The following is a 26,685-nucleotide window of genomic DNA, read 5'->3' on the forward strand; positions in this document are numbered from 1 at the left end:
ATATTATATGATTATAAAAATAAAGTGTACCAACATTGTATTACTATTCACAGTTTATTTCAAATATCCTTTAAATTGCATGTAATATAGTGCAATTTACAAGAGTATGTAGATATATTTTAAATGCTTTGTGTATTTTAATGGAATCATTTATAATTCGTACTGAGTGCATATTTGTAATTCTATACCATGTATAAAATACAATACTAATAAATAAAATATGTACTACATAAATAAACAAATTATTAATTATAACATGTTAAAAAGTAATATTGTATTTTAAAAAATATATAACAATTTTATATTAAACGTATATTAAAATAAATTACGTTTCATATTTTAACCACTGATTGTGAACGAAAATTGAAAAGAATAATTTTGAATAATTTTCTAAACTAAATAAAAGATCTTATATTAAAACAAATTTTTTTAAGATTATTTGTTTTGTTAAGATTAAAATATAAATGCACGTGTAACAACAATATAATAAAGGTAAGTTCTAAAATTTAAGGAAATAGAATATTATTTCCGGTTTAAATTTGTTTGGTTAACAATCTATATTAAAATATTTAACATGTATTTTTGAAATATAATTTGAATTAATACGAATAAACAAAATTAACGTGACATATGGTTGTTAGGAGAATTTTTATTGTTTTATTGTAAATCTATTATCTGAAATACGTCGTAACTGAAAGAGGAACTATACTGAATTTCCAAATGTATCAGGATTTGGCGGGTAACACTCATTGCCTACATTCATTGAAAGGACTTTAGTGATTTGCTTCAAAAGTAAAATCATTGAACAAAGAATAACAGAACAATGAATATTGACTTACCTTATTCTGTCGAATATGCAAAAAGCTCACGGGCTTCTTGTCAAAATTGTAAGAAATCTATTGAAAAGGATTCGTTAAGACTTGCTGTTATTGTTCAGGTACGCAATATCAAAGATAATAATTTTATATAAATTTATATGTGATCACATTATTTCTAAATTATAGATATTTTTATCTTCTATTATTACTTAAGTTTATCGATGTTATGTAATATAATAGTAATTGATGTAGTAAAAGTAAAAAATATGATAAAATGTTAAATGTAATATATTTATGAAAATTGCATTATGATATAAATTATTTTCTGTACATTTAATTTCGAAAGAATTATGAATATTTATTAAAATTATTTAATAATGACATCTAAGTTATCTATATTTTTTATGATGCATTGTAAAAATTATATTGTTTTAAGATGTTAACAAATCGTATTTTTTGACTCTTAGAGTCCTGTTCATGATGGAATGATACCAAAGTGGTATCATCCAACTTGCTTTTTTATGAAACAAAGACCAAAAACTACTGCAGATTTTAGTAACTTTGATAATATTCGTTGGGAAGATCAAAAGGAACTTCAAAAGAAAATTGGTTTGTTTGTAGAGTATTTTAAATTATGTTTAATGTTGTGTAATAAAGTAATTTAAATGAGATTTTACTTTTGTAGAAGAATCATTTAACTTGCCTTTACCTGCATCTGGAAAACAAAGAAAACGTAATGCTACTGCCAAAAATATTGGCCCATTACGTGATTTTTTAGTTCAATATGCAAAATCTAATAAATCAACTTGTAAAGCTTGTGAAGAAAGAATAGTGAAAGGTGAGATAAGAATATCAAAGAAAGATTTCGAAAGTGAACAAGGTAGAAGATATGGTGGTATAGATAGATGGTATCATCTTGAATGTTTTGCCAAAATAAGAGAAAGTTTAGATTTTTATGAAAGTGGTGATGCAATTCCTGGCAATGAAGATCTTTCTAAAGATGATAAAAAGAAAATTAAAACTGTTTTACCAAAGATGAAATCAGACGATGCTCCACCAATTAAGAAAATTAAAGAAGAACCAGAAGATGCAGAAGAAGAGAAAGAAATGAAAAAACAAAATGATGAATTATTTGCAGTTAGAGACATATTATCTTCTATAAAAAAACCTGATCTCATTGCTATGTTGGAAAAAAACGAACAACATATTCCAGAAGGCGTATCCACTGTATGTTTTATTAATAAGTTTATTTTTATTTTTTAGAAAATAAGTATTTAAGTCATTAAAATATTTTTTACTGTAGATAATAGATCGTTTATCAGATGCAATTTGTTTTGGAACTTTAAAGCCATGCACAAAATGTAATGGTCAGCTTGTATATAATTCAGGTATTGGATATAAATGTACTGGAGATTTGACAGAATGGACTAAATGTGAAAATGTTACACAAGATCCTAAAAGAAAGAAGTTTATAATATCATCAGTCTTAAAAGACACTTACCCAGAACTGTAAGTACTTTCTTAAAATATTTATAAATTGGGATATATATTATAGTAAATGTATAAAACAATTAATCTCTATTTAAATGTCTAACAGTAAATCTTTGAAATATAAAGTTAAAAAACGAATTATAAAGATGTCTGTACCATCCACATCTAGTTTAGTGAAAAAAGAGGATGATGTTGATTCTGGACCCAAAGTTATTGCAAAAGCCAAACCATTGAAACATATGCAATTTGTCATTATAGGACATACAAGTAAAGATAAAAACACATTAAAGAAAGAAGTTTTGCATTTAGGGGGAGATATAACTTCAAAAATTCATGAACATGTAGCTGCTGTTATATCAACACAACACGAAATAGATAAAATGAGCAAAAAAATGGAAGAAGCTAAACAGCTTAACATACAAGTTATTACTGAAGACTTTATTGAAGAAGCTAAAGAATATACAAAGTCTGCGATTGCACTTATTAAAAAGAAAACTATATCAAGTTGGGGTGGTAATGTGTCTGACAGGATTAACGTTATCATAGAAAAATCTACTGCTACAAAAAGTAAAGGTAAAAGTGTATTTGAAAAGTCAGGATCTGGTAAAATGAAATTGCAATTAAAAAAAGGTGAAACTGTTGATCCACTTAGTGATTTACAAGATTGTGCACATGTATATCAACAGGATAAGAATAAATATACAGCTACATTGATACTTACAGATATACAAACTAAAAAAAATAGCTTTTATAAGTTACAAATTTTAAAACATGATAAAAAGAATGAATACTGGTTATTTAGAAGTTGGGGTAGAATAGGAACAACTATTGGTGGTACAAAATTGGATAACTTACCATTGAAGGAGTGTATAATACAGTTTGAATCGTTATATGAAGAAAAAAGTGGAAATAGTTGGAGTCAAAGAGAACATTTTGTTAAAGTACCACATAAAATGTATCCAGTCGATATTAATTACGGAGACGAAGCATCAACAAAAATACTTGAGTCTGATGTTAAGAGTGAATTAGAACAACCAATCCAAGATTTAATAAAATTGCTTTTTGATGAAGCAAGTATGAGGAAAGTGATGCTAGAATTTGAAATTGATGTAGATAAAATGCCACTTGGAAAATTATCTAAGAAACAAATCCAAAAGGCATACTTAGTATTAACAGATCTACAAGAAGTATTGAAAAAGAAGAACTTTGATACAGTTCAGTTGGTTGATGCGTCTAATAGATTTTACAATTTAATTCCCCACAATTTTGGAGTATCTGGCCCTAAAGTTTTGGACACAATGGCAGAAATTCAATCCAAATGTGAAATGTTAGATGTATTGCTTGAAATGGAGATTGGCTATTCACTTTTACATACTAAAACAGATGAAACAAAGAATCCACTTGATGTACATTACAAGCAATTGAATAGTGAAGTTACAGTATTGGATAAGGAAAGCGAGGAATATAAAGTCATTAAACAATACGTGGAAAATACTCATGGAAAGACTCATACACAATATGAACTTGAAATTGAAGAAGTATTTCTTATTAAGAGACAGGGAGAAGATAGTAGATATAAACCATTCAAGAAACTACCTAATAAGAAGTTACTATGGCACGGTTCTAGAACAACTAATTTTGCTGGCATTCTTTCTCAGGGCTTAAGAATAGCACCTCCAGAAGCTCCTGTTACTGGTTATATGTTTGGCAAAGGTATATATTTTGCAGACATGGTTTCCAAATCTGCGAATTATTGTTGTACAAATAGCGAAAATCCTACGGGATTGTTATTGCTTTGCGAGGTAGCATTAGGTAATATGTCTGAAAGATATGAAGCAGATTATATTGAGAAGTTACCAAATGGTAAACATTCAATATGGGGTCGTGGTCTAACACAACCTGATCCCGAAGATATTTATAAAATGAAGGATGGTGTGGAAGTACCATATGGTGTAGCTACATCTGTTAAGCTTCCAAAAAAATCTCATTTATTATATAATGAATATATTGTATATGATATTGCTCAGGTAAAAGTGCGATACTTATTGAAAATGAATTTCAAGTATAAAGAATAATATTTTTTAAAACATTGAAAATATTAAAATATAAAAGTAAGTTTATATTCAAGAATTCACTTATATGCTTTAAATATTTGAATTTATTAATAATATTACTTTTGATGTTATTATATTATGAATGTAACGTATTTCTAAACTTATTCTTTATATAAATAAATAATACAGAAAATTTATATTATTATATTAAATTAGTTAATGATATTCCATTCCAAATTTGATGAGAAGGAGTGATTTATACTACTTATTTAGTTAATACACATTTATTTTTGTTTTATTTTATAAAATTAATATTCAAAATGGAAATCAAAATAAGATTGGTCAAATGTATTAATACGAACATAACCATCTTCTCCACCTGTTGAAAAGCTACGACCATTAGGATGAAATGCTAGGGAGTTAATTGGACCAAAGTGACCTTTCAAACGTGCAAATTCTTCTTCAAATACTAAGTGAAAAAATCGGGAATCGAATTTTCCTTGACGAGTGGATGTTGTTGTGACATCCATAGCATCTTGACCTCCTCCAAGAACCACCTACAAAAATATTGTTTCCACAAATTTTAATAAACACTATTTCATAAATATTTGAACTACCATGCACAATACCCACATGATCAAATGTAGGAGAAATTGTAGCAGAATTAACAGGCCTTTCTGTTTTATATGTTTTTAATAATGTCAATGAGTCACTATCAAACAATTTGGCAGTATTATCTTTTGATGCAGTAACAAACATAGTGCCATCTTTATTGAACTGCATGTCATTTATTTGTGATTTGTGACATTTGGCACTTTTCAATTTTTGTCTTGTCTGCAAAAAAGACAAAAATGTTTAAATATTTAATTTATAAAGATAAAAATGTATTACATACTTTAACATCCCAAATTATGATTTCACCATCTTCGTGTCCAGTAATAACTGTTTCATCTAATGCTCCCCACAAAATAGCAGAGATTCTGGGGCCACCTATAGCAATTTTAGAAATTACATCCCCTTGTGAAAATCCAACATCAATATTCTTAGCATCTATGATAAACATTTCACACTGATGTCCAAAAGTTTTATCCGTGGAATAAACAGCAAGATTTCCTGAATAACTAAAGCTACATGTTCTAACTGAACTCTTTGCCTTAAGTAGACCTATTTCTTTTCCTACAATATAATATAGACCTTAAATATAAGAATGAATTAATAAATGAAAAACTGTGAAATAAATATTAAGTACAAACCAGTCTGACAATCCCAAATTCGTAGTGTATTGTCACCACTACCAGATAGAAATCTTGTTGTATCCCAATTAACATCAATACACCAGACAGAACCCATGTGCCCATTAAAAGTTCCAAGACGTTCTCCATTTAAAGAATACCAGACATTTGGATTTTTATCTTTACTAGATGAAAATAATAAATCTCCCTCTCTATTATATTTGATTTTTGTTATGGGACGTTCATGTCCTTGTAACATTAAAGGTTTCTAGACAAAATAATTAATTAATCATTTTTCAGAATGTCATATATTATATGCATCTATTTTGATTAAAGAATTTATCTAAAAGCTAGTATTTTCGAATTTTAAGATGTAAAATAATGACATATAAAATAACCTATTGCAAACTAATATATTACAATTTAAAATTGAATTATTATAGTATGATGTATTAAGTAATATAAAGGAATCCTACAATTTCGAAATTATTGATATATGTTTAGAAAAACAAATCTATAAAACACTGAAAATGTAAAGTGTTTAACTCAATAATGTCACAGAGGTTATTCTGTCACATGTTAAGCATATCACGAAAAACTTATATCAAGTCGTTAATGGAAAAAAATATGTAAAATGATTATATAAAACAACTAACCATGATGTTTAGCAATAAACAATTAAGATTAGTTAAAAATTAACAAGTAGTTTTTTAAAGCAATCACAAAATCTTCACAATATAAAATGGCGTATGTTTACTAATACAAACAGGGGATTGACTATACATTCATACTAAATGTTAAATTTATACGAAAATTAGATTAGAATTAAACTTGAATATTTATAAAATTTCGTTATGTTTTCTACTTTTAATATTCATTGATATATTTTTTAAACTTTGATTTAAAAATTCTCTTAAGTTAAATCTAGTATAGATTACGTGTGTATCTACCAATCATAATATACTTTTTACTGGCAATCAATTTTTATTACAATTATTTATTGTTATGTTCCATTTATATTAAATAAGTGTTTGTGTTAATATATAATATACATATTAAATGATGCAAACATATGTATTAGAATAAACAATTGTAAAAAAGTATTAAAGTTTATTATAATTTTTAAGAAGTGTCACGAATAACTAAAGTCCACATTTTAGTCAGAAAGAGTTCAGTCCTGTTCCAAATTCCGGTTGTATATTGGTTATTGAAACTGAAAAAGGAAACGAAACTGAAACGGCATGTCCGAAATTGTTAACCAACATGAGGTCAATCAAAGTTATTGGTTTAAATGGAATGATTATCAAAATCATCTTTCCGATGTAGTTAGACAACTCCTAGAGGAAGATTGTATGGTGGACGTTACCCTAGCTGCTGCTGGGGAACGTATTCATGCTCATCGTATAGTTCTTTGTGCTTGTAGCACTTTATTTCGAGTAAACAATCTTTATGTTTTTAAGAATATGTTCATAGCTTTAAATATGAATATCATTTCATAATTATGTTTAGACATATGTAAATAATTTGTTAATGCAATAGTTTAAACTCTTTAATTTCTTTTTTTGCATAGGTTTGTAAAATCTTCTCTATTAAGTATATTAAAGAATTAATTATACATTATATATTTATGAAATACAATAAATTCAAATTATTTCCTATTTATTATTGAAGACAATAGGTATTTTATGGATTAACTAGATATTTATGTAATATTCTACATGATTTATTAAATAAATATTTAATTCCTTATTTCTAGGAAATATTGAGTCAAGTTAATGAAGATCATTCAACAATAATATTAAGTGACATATCTGCTCAAGACATAAAATCTATCATAGAATTTACTTACCATGGAGAAGTAAGAGTTCCAGTTGAAAATATTAGTAGTTTATTAGATGCAGCACGTTCATTAAAAATCTGTGGTCTTATCGAAGTAGGTTATATTATTTACAAAAGTTAAAGAAGATATTTTTTTCTTTAACAATCTTCCATGTTTATAGATTGATGGGCTTGAAGAAACTGATTCTGTTATAAGCAATAAAGATTTTAATGATAATAATGAAGAACCAATGACTGTGATTAGTGAGACAGAGGAAAATGTTATTAATGCATTACAACATAATTATGAAGATTTAGAAGATCAACAAAAAGATGAGGTTATTGAAAATTCTTCCTTAATTAAAAAAAAGAAACGCAGACGTGATACAACAAAAAGGGATTATAGTGATGATATGTTAGCATCAGCAATTAATGATTTAAAAGCAGGCCAAACATTAATAGAAGCTTCTACTAAACATAACATACCACGTTCAACTTTGTATATGCGTGCTAAAGCATTAGGTATACATTTAAATGCATCAAGAAATGAATATCCAGCAGAATGTATGAAAGCTGCTATAAATGCGGTAATTGGTTGGTACTTATTCTGTTTTGCACAATTATAAAGTATTAATGCTATGATATTGCTTAATTTAGTTTATTGTACTGTAGCTGGGTCAAGTTTGCAGCATGCATCAGAAATGTTCAGTATACCGAAGACTGTATTATGGAGAAGAATTCAAAAAGAAGGATATCAGATACTACGTTCAGAAATGAAAAGATCTTATGGATCTGATAAACGGGAAGCTGCTGTTAAAGCTTTGGAAAGAGGAGAGAATTTAACAAAAGTTGCACTTGAATTTAAAGTATATTACTTAATTTATCATTTATTGTTCGTTTGTAATTTTATTTAAAGTTTCTGAGGGTAATAATAATAACAATGTTTTTAGATACCGAAGACTACTCTATTTAGAGATAAAGCTCGATTAGTAGATGAAGGGAAATTACCATTGTCATTTTGGAAGAAACGTAAAACAGAAAATGAAGAATTAAAAAAGTCGCGTTTGGAGGAAGCTGTTGCTGCTTGTAAAGGAGGAAAAATGTCGCAAGCAGCGGCATCGATGACTTATCATATTCCAAAGACAACAATATGGAGACGTCTTCAACAAGATGGTAAAAAATCAGAGAGGTTATTAAGTTCAAGAAAACAAAGGATAATGGATTCTAAACATAATACAGAAACAAAGGTACAAGAAGGATCAGATTTTACTTATTGCGAGGTATTAGGAATTGTCAAAATTTATTACTTTTCATGTTGTAGATTTTGTGATTATTAATGAATATTAATTATAGGTTTCCTCAGAAATTCCTATAACTTATATAGATGAAAATAGTATACCTGAAGATTCTGTGATAATATTAACAGCAGAAGATATGGATGGACTTAATTTAGAAGAAGGACGACAAATTATCGTTAATTCAGTATGTGTTCTGTTCGTTTTTTTCTTAAATCTAATTGCATAAAAATATTTCATAAAAATTATATGTGTATATAATTAATATAGAAATGTATATAATGTATTTGTTTTGTAGGAATCAGGACAAGAATATGTTCCTTGTGCTATAAGTATTGAAGAAAACTCAAATTATTCACAAACAGAAAGTTAGCATATTAACTGTTATCATTTGACTAACACTTATTAATATTCATTTTATATAGTAATATGTATATTACTTAGTTTAGAAATATATATATATATATATTTAAATGTATACCTACATATACCTATATCTATACTTATTTAAATGTATATATATACACATAAGAGACGTGATGTGCAAGTACACATACAAGCAGATGTAAAAATTAGTTCCATAATATTCACATATAATAATTGAATTATTATTAATTATTGCATTTTTGTGTTCAATATTCCCTTATATTTATTTATATTATATAAATAAAACTTATTCATTTTTTTTAGTTGAGAGATGTATGCTAATTTAGTTAATATGCAAATTTAAAAATAGTAAATCACGTTCTGGTGACTATGCAAGCATAAAATTATCAGTCATTACATGAATTGGTAAATGTGAGTCACCTGAATGTTGCAATGATAAGCATGTGCTTCAGTAAAAATAATTTTTCTTAGAATGTTAAAAATATATTTCTTTGCATTCCTAGTAATACTACACGAAATTAATTCCCTAGGCTTAAAAGTCATTTGTTAATTCGGTTTCTTCGTGCAAAATTAAGCCATCAAGAAGTTCTAGCTTTAGGAACATTTATAGAGTTACAATTTTGTGTTGCAAACCTGAAATAAGGTTTAATACTGGGGATATTCAACGGATGGTTTGTGGCCAGTAATCTGTTATAAGAACTGTGAGGACGAAATTTCATCATATTACGTGACTATAAAAACTTATAATAAATATGGTCCATCAATTATTATATTCCAGTAGTAAATTAGAAAGATTTGTTTTAAGTTCCATTTACAAAAATGCCAATATATTTCAGGTATAAATATAATCTAACATAACCTAATTCTTTCTCATAATTTTTTTTTATTAGAAGCCAATTCACATTTGAAAATTTTAATCTAATTAATATTCTTTATCAATATCATTTGTACTAACAGCACCGTATTGTTTTTCTAGTTTGCACCTTTTATTATTATTACGTACATTTATACATGTATATAACCTTCATAGATATTAAGTTGATATTGTATGAAGATTTTACAATGGTTTAAAATATTATTGTTATTAAATATAAGTCAATGTTATTTATATAATAACATTTGTATAAATTTTGTAAAAACCTTAATCTTATATGAATGTCTAGTAATAAAAAGTTTATTATATTTATATTACCTATTATGTTATATGTTACATACTTTTTTCAGTTAAGAAGATATTTATCACTTATAAGAAATGGCAGTAACACAAGTACAGTGGAAAATCTACGAAATCAATGGAGAGTACTATATAATGAGCCACCAAAAGGATTTGAAAAATTTTTTAGGCAAAGTTATTATTTTATTCTTATTCATTTCTGATTATAACAGATTTTAAAATACATTATAAAAAATAGATAACTAAAAGGTTTTAAATTTTTTATGTATAGAAAAAGATTCTAATAAAACAACTAAAGAAGTCGGTGACAAAGATAAAAAGGAATCCAAAAAAGCTTCTGAGTCACAGTCATCTAAAAGTCAATTTGATAAAGCATCTCAGTACTCTTCAAATACTAATAAACGTTTTTTTCAATGGGAATTTAAATGGAATGAAAAAAAATTTGAAGGCAATAATAATGATAAATTGTTTTTTTTTGGTACCTTATTAGTGGGATTGCTTTTTTATTTGGTAGAGGTATTACAATATCAAACATCAGAAATTACATGGAGAGAATTTATAACAAAGTAATTAAATAATAATAGTTTTTTGTTTACAACATATTTAGTATACAAATCTCTCAAAATTTATGTAAATGTTTTGTGCGAATTTTATTTAGATATTTAGATAAAGGAATAGTGGATAAAGTGGAAGTTATCAATAAACAGTGGGCTCGTGTAAAGTTATTACCTGGCAATACTGTCGATGGCAAAGTAAGTTTGTAATGCATTTATTAGTGGTAAATAAGGATAAATTATGTCTAAATTGTATAATTATTACATACATATTCAAGGATTCTTTGTGGTTCAGCATTGGTAGTGTTGAAACTTTTGAACGTAATTTGGAGAATGCACAAATAGATTTAAATATAGAACCACAAAATTATATATTAGTACATTACAAGGATGAGATAGAATTACAGCATATCGTAAAGTTAATACCACAACTTATTGTGTATGGTAAGTTATATTACTAAATTTTTATTTCCTTTGTGTATGTATGCATTTAGTTGTTCAAAAGACAACTCGATATAATATTGATTGTTATTTGCAGGTATGATGTTTTATGTAATTCGTAAATCAGCAATGCAGTTTGGCAAAGGAAGAAAAAGTGGTCTTTTTGGTCCATTAATGGAATCAACTGCAAAATTAGTCAATTCTAAAGATATTGGTGTTCAGTTTAAGTAAGTTGAGAGAGCTATTATTACTTAGTATTGCATTACAGTATCTCAAAAAATTATCATGAATTGTAGACAATTTTCTTCTGTTCTGTTATATTTCTTAAAATATTTTAGAATTAAATGAATGGATTTATTAAATGAGTGAAAAGGAAAGGTATTAAATAAGTGCAAATTGAGGTATTAATTAAAAAAGAAGAAAAGTAGTTGATGTGTAATCAGTTTCTAGAGTAGAAAAATGTTGTATGCAATTCTTCAACACCCTTTCTGGTTACCATATTTGAGTACCATTTTGCTTATAATTTTACTGTAAAATTGTCGTAAATATTTTCACGTAAATTTAGAGATGTTGCTGGATGTGAAGAAGCAAAGATTGAAATTATGGAATTTGTAAACTTTTTAAAAAATCCACAACAATATATGGACCTTGGGGCTAAGATACCTAAAGGAGCAATACTTACAGGTAAATATATATTTTAGCAATAAGTAATTCTTTTTGGTTTTAAATTGGCTTAAGATAATATTCTATAAATTGAATTTTTTTTTTTTTCTATGTAGGTCCACCGGGTACTGGTAAAACATTATTAGCTAAGGCTACAGCTGGTGAAGCAGGTGTACCCTTTATTAGTGTGTCAGGTTCTGAATTTCTGGAAATGTTTGTTGGTGTTGGTCCATCAAGAGTTCGGGACATGTTCTCACTCGCACGAAAACATGCTCCGTGCATATTGTTTATCGATGAGATTGATGCCGTTGGAAGAAAAAGAGCAAGTCGAAATTTTGGCGGACACTCAGAACAAGAAAATACTCTTAATCAACTTCTAGTTGAAATGGATGGTTCGTTATAATAATTGATAAAATTAGTTATTAAATTGTTATATTTATATGTGATTGAATAATATTTCCTTTTTTTTTGTTAAGGTTTCAATACTACTACTAATGTAGTTGTGTTAGCGGCGACCAACAGAATAGATATTTTAGATAAAGCTTTGCTCCGACCCGGAAGGTTTGATAGACAAATTTATGTTCCTGCTCCAGATATTAAAGGTCGTGCTTCTATTTTTAAAGTACATTTACAACCTTTAAAAATTACAATAGATAAAGATCAGTTAGCTAGAAAAATGGCTTCCTTAACGCCTGGATTTACGGGTATGAAAATTGAAATTAATCAATGACATTTCTTAAAAAAAAAAAAGATAGTGGTATTGTATATTTAGAATATTACTAATACTTTATTTTAGGAGCTGATATTGCTAATGTCTGCAATGAAGCGGCTTTGATAGCGGCAAGAGATTTAAATGATAATATTCACTTAAAACATTTTGAACAGGCTATTGAAAGAGTTATTGCAGGCATGGAAAAGAAAACAAATGTTTTACAACCTGAAGAAAAAAAGACAGTTGCGTATCATGAGGCTGGCCATGCAGTGGCAGGCTGGTTTTTACAATATGCAGATCCACTTTTAAAGGTAATTTTTAGATTTTCAACTTCTACTGTAGCTTGACTTTAGTTTCATCTGTATTTTTTGTGTGATAGGTCTCCATAATCCCACGTGGAAAAGGTTTAGGTTATGCACAGTATTTACCACATGAACAGTATCTTTATACAAAAGAACAGTTGTTTGATAGAATGTGTATGGCACTCGGCGGACGAGTGTCAGAAGAAATCTTCTTCGGTCGCATTACGACAGGCGCTCAAGACGATTTACAAAAAGTATTATTCTGTTCCTTTTACATAGTTGTAGTGTATATAATTAAATAATATATGGTTTTCTTGCATTGTTGTAATATATATAATTAATATTCTCTTTAATTAGGTAACTGCAAACGCATATGCTCAAGTTGTTCAATATGGTATGAACGAAAAGGTTGGTAATGTTAGTTTCCAAATGCCTCAACAAGGTGATCTGGCTTTTGATAAACCATATTCGGAACATACTGCGGAACTTATTGATACTGAAGTACGTGAATTAATTGATCGAGCACATAAACACACACGTAATCTACTTACAGAACACAAAGAAAATGTATCTAAGGTATAGCACAACTTAGTTCCATTATTTACAAAATCAATTAATTTTCTTCATTATATTACTGAATGAATAATCTTTTTATTGTTTTAGGTAGCTGAAAGGCTATTAAAACAAGAAATTTTAAGTAGAGAGGACATGATAGAGTTACTAGGTCCTAGACCGTTCCCTGAAAAGTCAACTTACGAGCAGTTTGTGGAGGGTACGGGATCGTTTGAAGAAGATACTAGTTTACCGAAAGGTTTACAAGAATGGAACAAACCAAGGGAGGGCGATAAAAAAGGTGAAAGTTCAAGTAACTCACCATCAGAAGCAGTTTCTCGAATAAATTCATAAAATAAACCGCAACAGCAATTATAAAACATACTTTTACAGATTATAACCTGTAAAGCATTTTGTATTATAGTTTGAAATACATAATTTTAATAAGTAGTGATACATGATTGTACTTGACTGTATTAATTAGAAACGATAATATTATGATTTGTAATTTGTAAAGTTTCGATGTATAAATGAAATTGAGTACTATTTTTTAAAAGAATCTTTATTTAGTACTATAATAGTACTAATAATCATTTAGTACTGTTTATTTTCGACATTATCTTTATTATATAACAGAGCCTTTTTTTATAATAAAAACCAAGTTGTATAAAAAGTACGCAACATGAACTTTTAAAAAAATTAATTTGTAACTACAACGTTGTAATATGTAAAGTGATAGTATAATAGGGAACGCTTTATCGTGTTTTTGAAGACTAAGTAAATAAAGTAATGAATTAGGTGAAATGAATAACAAAGTTTGTTTATATCATTTTTTTGCAACGTATAATTAATAAAGTTTACAAATGTAGTGCAATTAAATTATTTTATCCTTAAGTATTGTAAGTACATTGATAATTTGGTATGTTACTGTCTTTTTTATCGATAATTGTTTTACTTTGGCGAAATTTCTGTGGTGTATTTTGATGAAAAATAGCGCTTGTACGCATGTGCGTAAATTGGATTCTTGCTTATACCAAAATTACATCGTTCAATAAAGAAAAATCAATTGAAATGTGTGAGAACGTCTCTACTTGCATTTTTTGCATCCGAAGGTTTATATATAGTCATTTATGATAAGATTGAAAATGCTTTATTACGACGAAGGTCTTTTTTTGTTAGCGAAATTTATGGTTTAGGAACAAATAGTTTTATCCTTGTTACATGTTATTGTTATTTCTGGAAATTAAATTTTGTTGCAATTAATATAAAATACTATTAATAGTTAATAACAAATTGTACACTATTAATTTCTGGAAAAAGTAAAAAAACATTTATTACAGAATGTATCTACAAATGTAGAAATTGTAGACCTTCGTTCACGCTCTTCACTCATTCGCTCACTCTTTCTTTCCGTCTTTCTCCATTTGCTTAAGTTACACATGAAGTAAGAACATTTAAAAATGAGTTTCGTAAGATAAGCTTTGAGCTCATTTAGACGTGGATTTAAACAAATCGGAGCAATACACGTGCATGCATCTCGATATATCCACTATCAGTCTTGGGATTTTCTTTAAAAGTTATTTTTGTGAGCCAAAACACCCTTGGGAATATTATTTGAACGTCTAGCCTTGAAGGAAAGTATCATCTGATCAAGAAATTTGCTAGTATTTATTCTTCTACGCATCCAAAATTATTGTTCCCGTTAAAGACAATTAGAATTGTAAGAACATCAATACAGTTTATTCTTTTATTGAATTTTCTGCACATATTTTCTTGTCACGTATTGTGTAGTTAATAAATAGTTTTGGACGTGCATTTTGTATAAAAAAGGAAGACCATAATTGTTCATCATTAATTTTTAAATATATATTTGTGAAGTAATTCAATTAATAACCAATATGTCACTCATTATGATTCACAAGTTGAAAAATATTTAATTTCGAATAATTTGATTCTATTAGAACGGGATGTAAATGATATAAAAATTTGACATTTTTAGCAGAAAATAGATAATGTAACATAATTTTGTATGCAAACATCTGCAAAGTTTCATTAACAAAAATAGGTGGAAATTATGTTCTTATGCATGATTATGTTATGACAAAATTTGCAAAGACTGCGTTCATATTTCACACGTGATGTTTACATACACATGAAATTATTTATCAGTAGGTAGTGTGTAGAGAAGATAAGAGGAAAGTGATAAATTAAAAATTTGGGAATAAAAAAAAAATTGATAGGAAATTTTATCATCGATCATCAATTTTACATATTTTACTAATCCTTTTCCGACCTTCGTCGCTATATCTTTGATCCCAAGACAGCGTTTTCCCTTTTTTTTTAATTTTTCATCTCTGAAGTGGCGAATCTTCTCAGCATTTCTACAAAACTATACGATTTATTGAGTAAGTATTTATAGGTTTCGAAAGTTCACCATTAAACTTAGTTCGCTAACTCACTAATCAAATATATCATACAATCACTAAATTATTGCTTTGTCGTACCTTGTATCACACTAATCTAAATCTTATGTTTTCAGTTTATCTTATGTTTTTTTCTTTTTTTTCACATTTTTATTTTTTTTCTCATTTTTTTTAACCTTTTTAGAAAAGCCAGGTTTATTGATGATCATGCCTGCTTCTCTACAAAGTTCTGTTTCACGGATGCGTTCTTCTTTCTAATGTCAGAGTGCCTTTGTGTTTGCGTGTGTGTGACACGCGAAATAATTTGATGGCGCAGGTAACGTGCAGGTTGCATACTTATCGACTCTGCACAAGACCCGAGCGAAATCTAAATTATCGCGGATGGAGGCGAGCTTGGATCGCACTCTAATTAATTTTATTGAAGTGTACTTTGTTCCTTATTTGGTGCCTGCGAATTATCCGTTTAATGTGTAATGAATAATTCATTTTGCCTTGACACGAATAATGTTATTATAAACTATGTTTACAAAATCTTGGAAAAGAAGTTTAACTCTAACTGATGATAATTATCATTTTATAAGTTCGTATTTAATTTATTATAAAAAAAATGATATTAAAAGCACTCATAAAATATCTAAAGATCTAAATTGTACTCGTAGACATGACACCATTAAAAAGGAACTATATAATTATATTTTGAAGGTCTGGAACTCGATCTACGTTCTTTTACAAAAACATCTTTTATGCTTCGAGATTAATTAGAGGCGATCGTTCTTGCGAAAAGTTTCGGTGTAGCGAAAATTCGACTAACATATACGTACATATACACATACATATAGTATATCTCGTGCACATTCGGTCTAGTAAGTTAATTAATTATAGTTACGCGAACATTTGTCACGTTGGTTTCGTTGTTCTTTTTTACCGTGTTTTCGAACTTACGTAATTTTAACAATCAGCACCCTTACGCTTATTTCCTTTCTCCTTTTTACTTTTTCACGCTAATTTCTTCCCGCATTGATACTCCTTTGCTTATTAACAACAAGTGTCATCGCGAAGGGCGACATTAATTACGTTTTATCGCTGCGTTTAAGAGCGCCACGGCTTCGGCGTAGTTACGTTTAAGTACTTTGGTCCTCTTTAGAGTCTTCTAAACGCTTAATTATGCGACGAATCGAAGTAGCAATCGGTCTTTCGCAGCCGCGGAAGCAAGGAAAACGAATCTCCCCTTGGTTTGTCTTATTTCTCCCCTGTTCTCATTCTTCGGTTCGTTTCTTCTTTGGCTAATATTATGACGGCTATAAGACAAGTTTCATTAAGGTTTCGTTTAATTAGTTTTGCCTATTAGAAGTTCTGTTAAATGTGACTTCGTGATGGCACCATGTACGACGCAAATCAGAACAAATAATTGTGATAATTGTGTATAATTAATTAATTATAATTAATTATATTTAGAATCTTGCAATTATGAACAAAATTTCTTTGAATTCAAAAGACAGATTTTGCTCCGATTATAGAATTACTAATTTATTGATCCTATTTTATATAAGAGATAGTTAAGAAAATGTGATAGTTTCAATCCCATACTTTTGGGTTGTTACCTCAGTATGGTCAGTTCATAATAAATCCAAATTTTGTTATTTTTGTATCATAGCAATTTTATCCAGATAGTCGTCGTACACGTACACGATTTGCCGAGTTTGATTTAATTCGGCCCAAAGTTCGAGCGCACAGCCAAAGTAAGTTCTCATGACCTTGAACAAGAAAAAATTATTTCCATTGGACCGAGAAACGTATGAGGCATGATCGTCCTAGGTCCTGGCTTAACTCGTTTGCGTATCTAAAAAATATCATCGACTGCTTGTTTATCGTTAATATCGTTAATAATTATACCACTTTTATCATACCCTTTTTTTTTTAATTTTTTTCTTTCCTTCAAGTTCACACTACGGCGACGATCTAACATTACTTTGTATTCGCGTGTTCATCAGTTCTGCGGCTTGCTATATTGTTTCTTGTTTTTTAACAAATAATTAACTCCACATTGTTGAGCTCTCTTGTTCATGAATTCGGCAAGAAAGCATGGAGAAAACTGTGTCGACAAGCCATGAAGCTGCGATATTTGTTTCAAAAACCTTTTCGACGCTGGGAACGTTCTTCGAGACGGCAACGAAGTTTTATAACGTAAACGAGTGAAGCATCGGTCGTTGATTCACTTGATTCTTCATAATGATTGAATAAAATTGATAAATTTATCACTGTTGAATAATATGTGCAATGTAGATGTAAAGCAACATATTTGTAATCCAAAGTATCTAATATAGACGCAAAACCTAGTAGTATTTGGAGGTTAGTTTTTGTAATATAATAGACTCTCGTGTAACATGAGTGATACGTACCGTGTTACATAAATCCGTGTTATAAGAATGCAGCACTGAACTACATTAATCAGTTTCACTGCTGAATGTTTTAGTTTATAATCCTATTATATCATTTTCCCTTTATAATACAACGTATCACTACACTGTGAAAATGTATACTTACATATATACGGTGTTATATGAATCTTTTAGCGTATTATACGAACACTGTCACAATTTTTGCATTCTTTATATGAGCTCATGTTATACGAGAATCTATTGTGTATATCATATTATATCCCGTCATACGTCTGATCGTGCATTCTCTCGCTTTTCGGGAAAGTAACGATGTTGTCCTATGTATGGTGGGAATATTTAGAACACATTTCAGAGTACATAAAATATACAAACATTGTAAAATGTAATCATGGCGATGATATTAATAATAATAATAGTAATAATAATAATAATAATAATAATAATAATAATAATAATAATAATAAAAATGGCAATATTAATAACAACAACATTAATATTAAGTAAGGTGATATTGTTTTCAGGTACGGAATTTTTTAAATAAATTTTTATCGTTTTGATAATAACAAAAAAGAAAAAAAAAGATGGTAACGACGTTTTGTTAATTAATAGTCTCAACGATTGATTGCTTGCTCTACCTTTTTTGTTTTTCCTTCTCTCATTTTAATGTTTTAATATTACGAAAGCAAACGTTAATACATTTGAATACTTTATCAAAGGATTGTATTTTTTCTTTTTATCAAAATTCGTTGCAGTGACGAGGAACGATACACGATTTGATAACCATATAGATCTCTCTGTTTTGTTTCATTATTGACTACTGTTACGAGGTTAACTCTAATTGATTAGAGATTCGATTGACTGTCGAGTATTGTATAACAGCATGAAAACGAGACTGCTAGCTGTGAATATCATTGAAGATGTGATCGAAATTTACAAACGACCATCCATTCGAATAGTTCGAATAGGTCGTATCGGTTTTCTTGACACATAAGCGTGGGCGCTGCTTACTATGCGTACTCCACATTATTGTATATAGAACTCGACATTCTTTGTTCCATAGAAACGAACGTACAGGGACAACTTTGCATCTGTTCCCATATCATTGGAACGTGGTCAGAATCAGACTCGCTTAACTCATCGCTAATAAAATGATAAAAATAAAAATTTGAGAAATGATAGTTACTACGAACTAGGAACCTTATACTTACAATTATATTAGACTTTATAAGAATGTGAAAAAATAATCGAATATATTTACACATCAACAGCCAAATCTAGTCTTATAGAATCGATAGGACGAACGTTAGGCAAGTCTATTTCTGACTTTTCGCTCAAACATAGATGTAACGTACATGCGATTCAAAACAATTTTATTCGATTTGATCGATTAGTAAATTCTTAACACTGAACCTTCTCATTGTTCTTTCGAATTTTTTTTTATCAAATTCCAAGCATTTCATAAGTTTTGAATCACTGACACGCTTACTTTGTTTACATTCGTTTCGATTAATCACACATTTTTATTTGCATGAGTCTAATTCTTTCTCTTTCTAGTAGAAGTATGACTATCCATGAAGTTATAATAAATATCGATATCTCTATATATCGATAATATCGTTCTGGCAAATCGAAGCGAGTGTGGTATGTACATCGTAACGTGTTAATCGTAATAAAATTACTTAAAATATATTAATTTTTATTTGAACTTATATGTTCAATAATATATACATATATTTTGTTTAAAAATTTTTTTCAATGAAAATTAATGAAAAATTATAATCAGTGCTTGAATGTTTATTTTAAAAAGGCGGGCAAATTCTTTCTCATAGAAAGATAAGGTTACAATCAATATATATATATATACCCTATATATATATCCTATATACAGGTAAAAATGTTGTTTATAATATATCCCAATAGAAATAAATAAATTTGGCCAATTTTATTATGATTAATGCGTTGCATTTTTTCTTTGTCTTCATTTTAGCGATATTTTAAGTTACCGATAACTTATCGATAATCGATAGTCTTATTTTCATTTTCTACCACTAGAGTAATTCTTGTTTTGAATCAACATGCACGTTACTATTTTATCGATTGCAGACGTTGAAGTTCCTCGATCCTGAAACGACGGTCCCTTCTATCTATAGACACGAAACGAGGAAACGGACAGACACATCGACATCAACGATTAGTTCCTTTTGTCGCTTCTCTCGATTTTTCACGAACTTAAACCGCTAAAGCTCGCTTGTTTCGGCGTCCGTTTAAAAACTACTTAACGCGAACTAACCGATACCCGAGTACGCCAATGATACATATGGTCGATTCCTAAAGTTTTCTAATCGATGAAAATGTCTCGTACCAAAATATCTCTACGGTCATTATAAAAACGCGTTTCATGTGAAAGCAACAGCGATACGACCAATTAAATTAAGGACAACCACATCACCTATTATACAGTACCAAGCCCCAGTTCGTGGGATAACCTAAGATAAAACGATACAATTCAAGCGTAATTCGCTGACTATAGAGCGTAAGTCTCATTCGTTTATTCTCTTGTTACTACTCGATCTTTGGTTTCTTTATTCCTTTGTTTCGGGCGCAACGGTTTTTTCTCCTTCCACTCCAACTCTTCCACTCCTCAATACCAACCGTAATACAATATTCCTTTCGTCCATTCTGTTCGACTACTTCTTTTCACTTCGACTAACAGGATTCTAAATTAATATTATGTTTCAGAGTGCTATACTTACGAGTAAATTAGTGGATAAATAGAACGACTAAAGACTAGAAATAGTAAAAATCAAGGTAACGTACAAACAAAATTACCATAAATCTAGTAAATTATGATTAAGACTAATGTACAATGATACATTATTTCATTGACTAGGTGTGCTACGAAACCTATAATAAAGTTATATTGTTACAGGCAAGTCTCGAATTTTGTGACTTATTTTCTACCGAATCATTGGGACAATTATTTCAGCATTTTAACCGAGTATTATATTAATAGTGATACATGAATTGAATTTACAATTTTTTTTATAAAACTTCAGGTAAGAAATTGTTCAATTTTCATCTTTCAATTAGGTATTATTTTTTATAAGAATTGTCGTATAAAATTTGGTTCAGTTTAAAATTATTTTAAATTTGATTTCAGTTTTGAAATTGAGAAAGTCTGATTTTACATAGGAGTGATTTTTCCAAAGTGATTTATTTGTTAATTGATCTTAATTACAGTTCATTCGAATATAAAAATTTGGAGAGTTTAACAACAAAAAATTATCGAGAGGCAAATATACTTTATGTGGAAGAGAGAGATGCCGCTGAGGGACAGGAATTTATTAAGAATTAATTTCTTTAATAATGGTAAATCAATTTTCAAAATAAAAATTTACGTATATATTCGTCACTGAGAATTATAGAAGAAATTGTTTTGAATCATTGAAAAGGATTCACATTTTTAGAACTGATAATAAGAAAAAGTTTTCCATTATGAGCTTCTTAACAATTGTAAATTAAAAGCTTTTGACTAGATGAATAGGAATTCCTCGATAATGCAATAAATTTTCTTACTCCGTTAATACATAACATGCGGATCAAATAAGCCTATTAATCGTTCCAGGTACAAGGAGAAATCTAAAAATCGCGATCTCGTTTGCATATACTTTTGACAACGAGGAAATTACAGGAGGATGTTCTATAATTTAGGGAAGCGGAACGAGCGACCCTTTCGCCACCAATGGTCATTCCTGCATTCAACAGGTGGTCCAGTTTACGTGAAATGTTGATGAAAACCTTCGACGTGTGCCCATCCCCCCACCATTGCTCCTATTGTGCGCCAAAGGCGCCAATGAAAGTTCAGAAAAAGGATGCTTTGAAGAAATTACGCTGAGGAGCAAAATTTTTTGTGAATTAAACATCGATAACCTGGTATCAACGTATCGAATATCAGCTTGATTACGAATCACTTCATCGACGATTAAAGAAGCGATTATGTTACGATTTTCTTCATCATAAAAAAGTCTGTCCAATGTTTGATTGATAATTATTCAGAGAATATCATACAAGAAAACGTTGAATAGTATTGAAGAGTAAGTTGAAAAATTGTGGTTGATAAATATTAAATGCAGAGCTACATAAAATGTTCCTTTATTATAGCTCGCTGAAATCAACTGGCTGCTCGAGATCGCCTCCGCCATCACATACTACTCTCATTGTTTGCTTCGCTCATTTTAACTTATAAATTGGGTATTTGTATGTTATATGTTTAATATTATTATTTTATTATAATATTTATATATTCAATACGTTAACCAATTATGTTATTGTTTTAGGTCTTCGAAAAATCTACTAGGTGCTCTAAAATCTTGAGCAAAAGTATATAAACTACGATATAATGTACCTGTTGGTTTTTACTCATATCATGGAAGAATTATATCTTTTGATATTTCCTTCTTATCTCTCATTTTTGTGCTTTATCTTTATTCATAATTTGTTTCAATAACTGTGGTTGAGGTAATGGAATTGTGTCTTCATACAGATTAGGAATAATAGAAATTTCATTTAATCAAGCAATTCCTCTGTTAACAGGTTAAAGTAAATTTAGAATATATACCGGATGCTATTTGAGCCTATCAATAGGATAAAAGAAAGAAAATGTTTCTAACCATGTGTTAATGACCTTGAGCAACCAATGGAATATGTATACAGACCAATGATATTAAATCAAATTACAGAAGAGTTCATACAAAACCAATAAGGGTAAGATGAAAGTGTACGAACTGTCGCGTGATTTCTAAAAACCCTCCAGTATTAAATAGAACGTCGTTATATCGACGAGAGTCACTGTACTTCGAGCGTACATTGTTTTCGTTGGATCTCGAAGTTCTTTGACTGGGATTGACCCGGTTTCCATCCACGATCGGCGATTCGAAATGAATTTTACTCACAAATTGATGGTCCCTCGATAGTATTGCATCGATTCTCGCTGAGTTGTTCGTTCTCTGCGTCCTTTACCTCCCTCAAGCGTATTCGAGACCCTTCATTGGAAACCGAACGAGCGTCGTTTCGTTTCCCTTGATGCTTCGCGTATATCGATTTCACCGGACGACGAACGGAGTATTCATCGAGCGTCTATGGACGAAAGGAATGTCGTATGAATCGCATCATGCGCGATCGATGCGAAGAAACTCGTGTTTCCTTAGCTTAGGACAATATATCCCTGTATACACGTTCGAGATCTTTCGGATGTACAGCTTTCTCTGCGCAAATGCGACCTTCGATATCCACTTAATATTAATAATATACGCCCTTGAACGTTTACCGATCTCAAAGAATTAAATGAGAATATAAAAACGTTGGTTTAACCACGATATTCTCCTGTTCAATGTCCATTTGTTTAACGAGAATTTCATCTTTAAAATCAACCTTCACGTATTTGTTCTTTATTCCTCGATAGGCTCGTGGTGACTTAAATCGCTGAATTTATCGGAGTATGTTCGAGATTGCTTACCCAGACTGAGAATTCGATGTGTGATCGACGTTTGACGCCAAAGGATCACCTGTGACGTTAACGATGGTGGCAAGAAATTCTCCGTTGTTTTCATTGTTCTATGAATGATGTCTTCCTTTTGTGGATTCAATCGAGGTTATGTCACATGGAAATTTTTAGAAGTTTGTGTGGGAGTGGGAAAGGGGAGGGAAACAACGAACTCGCCATCACCGTTGAACCTATCGAATTCTAGGCGGATTTAAATCGACCCACGGTCGTCGATATTGGACGAGTTTGCACCTCCGAGAAATTTGTCCCTCCGTTTGGTGTTCTGCCTGATGCTATCTGAAAAACAGAAATTTGCGCATTGATCGTATATTATTAACGTCGTGCTATAAACGTAACCTATCAAACATTCCTAGTAAGTAGTATCGCTCTATAGCTCAAGTCTAATTAATCAAATTTTGTCAAATATCTAAATTCTTAATTATTCCCTTAATTATCTGAAGCTACTTTCCATATATTCTAGCGCCACAACCAATTCTTTGGTCTCTCACTTTATTCCAAGTTGAAAGACTTACTTGATGGCGATTAGCGATACTAGCGCCAACAGTCGGCCCCAATTCGAACGAATCTACTGGGGAGCATCTAGGTCATTGCTGGGCTCGTCGTTCTCCCTCTGGCAGGCTGATTCCAGGTGTTTGTTCAGGTAGGATTTCAGTGCGAACGACTTGTGACACTTGTGACACTCGTAGTTTTTGTCTGCGGAGTGTGTTTGCATGTGGGCGCGCAAATTCGACCGATCGGCGAACGCTTTGCCGCAATGCGCGCACCCATAAGGCTTCTCGCCCGTGTGACTTCTCAGATGGCCTTGGAGTAGCCACGGCCTGGAGAACATTTTGCCACACACGCCGCAACTGTGTGTCAGCTTATGGGTCAGCACGTGCATCGCCAAAGCTGGCATGCTCACGTACGCTTTGCCACAGTGGATGCACTTCTTCGCCGATTGTGAATCGATACTGCGGTGAGTTTGCTTATGCCGTGATAGGTTCGAGGAGGTTGCATACTGTTTACCTGAAAGAAGATAATTCTAGACGTGAGCGATGCGATCCTATCGGATAGTAATCATTCCCTACCCCCCTCCTTCCGCCAATACGCCTACTAAGAACCTACCACACTCGCAACAGACGTAACGTCCAATCTTCGATGTTTCAGGTGCTTCAATCGGTTCAGCCTCCTGTGTCTTCTGAGCGGGTACACTCTTCTTGTTCTTGGACCTTCCATCAGCCACCAGCAAAGTATCGTAAGTATAACTAGCTGGCTTCACTTCTGTCTGCTCGGTTACTGTTTGCACTTCTTTATCCTTTTGACTCGGTTGCGAATTAGGGTTATTATTCTCGATATCGCTGCTGCACTCAGAAGTAGGTGGCGTTAGCGGCGGCGCCGCCTCTATAGTCGGATGAGGTTGCTGTTGCTGTGGTAGCGGTTGAGGTGGTTGATGGGCTACGATTGGCGTGCACGGGATGGACGGTGTGCTGTAGGTGAGCAGGATCTCCTGAACGGGAGACAGGGGGATGAACACACTGCCCGTTTGCTGAACTATCGTTGCACTGGGCTCGTAAATGATACTCGCAGTGGGTGGTTGTTGTTGCTGGTGGTGTGCATACACGGTGGAGCTCGCAAGGTCGATGGTGTTCACTTGGTAGATAGGTTGATCTGGCTGGTATACCGTCATCTCTTGGATATCCGTCGCGGGCGACTCTATGACACTCTGTGGTCCAATAGCGACGCTAGGTGGTGGTAAAGGAGGCAGAGACCTTGATAGCTCTAGTAAATCGTGGGCAGCTTCCGTTTCGGCCGCGGAACGGTCTTTGAACATCGAGGAAACGTAATTGGTGATCACATTGCCGTTGTTGGACGCTATCTTCGAATCAGGTGTCGAATGATCCGCTGTTTCTTCTACGTGGTACGGCGTGGCTGTGCTCGAGGGAGGAGAAGGTTCTCCTGGCGGTGAGTGGTGGAGCACATTCGCGTGCTGTTGATGTTCTATGTGAGCTGTTTTGGACGGTGATCTAGGAGCCGTGAACGGCAACGTGGACGTCGTGATCGTTGTGTTCTCGACGCTCAAGCTGATCGACTCTGTCGTTTGTGGAACTGCTACCGCGGAAGATGACCCTGTAGTGGTGCATGTGATCACCGATGTCGTCTCCGTTCGAGCTGTAATCGGAGGTTCCGTTGTTGGGATGGCTACATTGCTTGTCGCGCTTGTCATGTCCACATTGCCAGGCTCGTTCAGCTTCTCCTTGCAGACGTCCTGCTCCGACGTCTTCGTTCTTGCTGTTGCGGTCGTATCTTGTGATTGCGTGTTCACGTATTCTGTGACATAAAAGACACATACATCTATACATCGTGATTCGAGAACTCTATCGCTGCGTCTAACATCGGTAGCGTCTACTTGCAATTTTCCACCGGCAAATACCGTGGCGTGTCGGGGGAAAATATAAAATTTGAACGAAGGGTCCCCCCAGACTCTCCATGGCTGGAGCTAAGTCCTCAAAGCGAAACGAGAAAGCTCGTGAAATTCAATAACCACGGCTGCTTTCCTTGCACCGTAAAAAAAGCAAAAGGGAACACGAAGGAAAAAGAAAAGCACAAAAGGTAGCAGTAACTTTGAGCAAAAGAGCGGAAACAGCATCGTCAGCCCCATTTCGCCCCTTCCGTCCGCGACAATGCGATATTAACGAGACAACTGACGAGCGACAGCGGCGCGTAACTCGATTTCTTAATTTGACTTTTTAATCGAGATTTAACGAGCGAGGAGGAACACGCCGGGGAGGAGCGTGCCTGGTTCTGTTGTCGACGTGCCAACGAAAGAG

The 26,685-nt window shown here is 31.4% G+C and overlaps 5 protein-coding genes and 2 long non-coding RNA genes across 10 annotated transcripts in view; 4 read left to right on the plus strand and 3 right to left on the minus strand.

Moving 5' to 3' along the window:
* The first annotated feature begins 823 nt into the window (after positions 1–823).
* On the plus strand, positions 824–4,384 carry Parp1 (Poly-(ADP-ribose) polymerase). The gene is made up of 5 exons (XM_017909411.1): positions 824–937; positions 1,286–1,427; positions 1,504–2,045; positions 2,122–2,327; positions 2,416–4,384. Exons 1-5 carry the CDS (start codon positions 824–826, stop codon positions 4,382–4,384), a joined length of 2,973 nt encoding a protein of 990 aa, XP_017764900.1.
* A 277-nt stretch (positions 4,385–4,661) lies between these two features.
* On the minus strand, positions 4,662–6,329 carry eIF3i (eukaryotic translation initiation factor 3 subunit I). Of its 2 annotated transcripts, none has more exons than XM_017909415.1 (5): positions 6,252–6,329; positions 5,617–5,863; positions 5,259–5,353; positions 4,997–5,197; positions 4,662–4,920 (listed from the first exon to the last, which is right to left on the minus strand). In XM_017909415.1, exons 1-5 carry the CDS (start codon positions 6,252–6,254, stop codon positions 4,672–4,674), a joined length of 795 nt encoding a protein of 264 aa, XP_017764904.1. In that variant the 5' UTR covers positions 6,255–6,329; the 3' UTR covers positions 4,662–4,671. The 2 variants fall into 2 exon arrangements, with proteins under 2 accessions (XP_017764904.1, XP_017764903.1); XM_017909414.1 differs by having other exon boundaries at positions 5,259–5,539.
* Positions 6,330–6,836: 507 nt separating this feature from the next.
* Positions 6,837–9,081, plus strand: LOC108554212 (protein abrupt). 2 transcript variants are annotated; one of them, XM_017909417.1, is made up of 7 exons: positions 6,837–7,031; positions 7,352–7,528; positions 7,596–8,007; positions 8,086–8,279; positions 8,364–8,693; positions 8,767–8,895; positions 9,007–9,081. In XM_017909417.1, the coding sequence occupies exons 1-7, from the start codon at positions 6,837–6,839 to the stop codon at positions 9,079–9,081; spliced, it is 1,512 nt and encodes a 503-aa protein (XP_017764906.1). The 2 variants fall into 2 exon arrangements, with proteins under 2 accessions (XP_017764906.1, XP_017764907.1); XM_017909418.1 differs by having other exon boundaries at positions 8,364–8,660.
* Positions 9,082–9,755: 674 nt separating this feature from the next.
* Afg3l2 (AFG3 like matrix AAA peptidase subunit 2) lies at positions 9,756–13,884 on the plus strand. The gene is made up of 13 exons (XM_017909405.1): positions 9,756–9,931; positions 10,320–10,443; positions 10,541–10,835; positions 10,928–11,021; positions 11,102–11,267; positions 11,362–11,491; positions 11,830–11,948; positions 12,044–12,319; positions 12,404–12,631; positions 12,724–12,950; positions 13,019–13,195; positions 13,299–13,517; positions 13,605–13,884. Exons 1-13 carry the CDS (start codon positions 9,848–9,850, stop codon positions 13,845–13,847), a joined length of 2,382 nt encoding a protein of 793 aa, XP_017764894.1. The 5' UTR covers positions 9,756–9,847; the 3' UTR covers positions 13,848–13,884.
* Positions 13,885–16,626: 2,742 nt separating this feature from the next.
* Positions 16,627–18,415, minus strand: LOC108554214 (uncharacterized). The gene is made up of 4 exons (XR_001890687.1): positions 18,316–18,415; positions 17,824–18,249; positions 17,518–17,670; positions 16,627–17,214 (listed from the first exon to the last, which is right to left on the minus strand). It is a non-coding gene; the product is annotated as an uncharacterized LOC108554214 (long non-coding RNA).
* Positions 18,416–21,651: 3,236 nt separating this feature from the next.
* LOC108554220 (uncharacterized) lies at positions 21,652–22,546 on the plus strand. The gene is made up of 3 exons (XR_001890688.1): positions 21,652–21,684; positions 21,941–22,409; positions 22,477–22,546. It is a non-coding gene; the product is annotated as an uncharacterized LOC108554220 (long non-coding RNA).
* A 1,297-nt stretch (positions 22,547–23,843) lies between these two features.
* LOC108554210 (protein escargot) overlaps positions 23,844–26,685 on the minus strand; it is an 8,486-nt gene continuing 5,644 nt past the window's right edge. Inside the window, exons 2-4 of one of the 2 annotated variants that reach the window (XR_001890686.1) lie at positions 24,983–26,185; positions 24,391–24,883; positions 23,844–24,154 (exon numbers count right to left, since the gene is read on the minus strand). Coding sequence is in view for 1 of the 2 variants with exons in the window: in XM_017909413.1 (XP_017764902.1) it covers positions 24,444–24,883; positions 24,983–26,185 (1,643 nt within the window). In the remaining variant the exon portion in view is untranslated. Of the gene's footprint in view, positions 24,155–24,344; positions 24,884–24,982; positions 26,186–26,685 lie in introns of those variants that run through there. The other variant, XM_017909413.1, reaches the window with a different exon arrangement.

Source organism: Eufriesea mexicana, unplaced genomic scaffold (assembly GCF_001483705.2).
Source record: "Eufriesea mexicana isolate 0111107269 unplaced genomic scaffold, ASM148370v2 scaffold18034, whole genome shotgun sequence".
Taxonomy (NCBI): Eukaryota; Metazoa; Arthropoda; class Insecta; order Hymenoptera; family Apidae; genus Eufriesea; species Eufriesea mexicana.

Bases quoted from the DNA above. Each gene is read 5' to 3' on its own strand.
- Parp1 (XM_017909411.1), top strand. From the start codon at position 824: ATGAATATTGACTTACCTTATTCTGTCGAATATGCAAAAAGCTCACGG. The intron at 2,046-2,121 runs GTATGTTTTATT...TTTTTACTGTAG, and splicing joins TTCCAGAAGGCGTATCCACT to ATAATAGATCGTTTATCAGA. The intron at 2,328-2,415 runs GTAAGTACTTTC...AATGTCTAACAG, and splicing joins AAAGACACTTACCCAGAACT to TAAATCTTTGAAATATAAAG.
- eIF3i (XM_017909414.1), bottom strand. The intron at 5,540-5,616 runs GTTTGTACTTAA...ATTATATTGTAG, and splicing joins AATTTGGGATTGTCAGACTG to GAAAAGAAATAGGTCTACTT. The intron at 5,198-5,258 runs GTATGTAATACA...TCTTTTTTGCAG, and splicing joins TCATAATTTGGGATGTTAAA to ACAAGACAAAAATTGAAAAG.
- LOC108554212 (XM_017909417.1), top strand. From the start codon at position 6,837: ATGTCCGAAATTGTTAACCAACATGAGGTCAATCAAAGTTATTGGTTT. The intron at 8,008-8,085 runs GTTGGTACTTAT...ATTGTACTGTAG, and splicing joins TGCTATAAATGCGGTAATTG to CTGGGTCAAGTTTGCAGCAT. The intron at 8,694-8,766 runs GTATTAGGAATT...TATTAATTATAG, and splicing joins CAGATTTTACTTATTGCGAG to GTTTCCTCAGAAATTCCTAT.
- Afg3l2 (XM_017909405.1), top strand. From the start codon at position 9,848: ATGGTCCATCAATTATTATATTCCAGTAGTAAATTAGAAAGATTTGTT. The intron at 9,932-10,319 runs GTATAAATATAA...TACTTTTTTCAG, and splicing joins AAAATGCCAATATATTTCAG to TTAAGAAGATATTTATCACT. The intron at 13,196-13,298 runs GTATTATTCTGT...CTCTTTAATTAG, and splicing joins CTCAAGACGATTTACAAAAA to GTAACTGCAAACGCATATGC.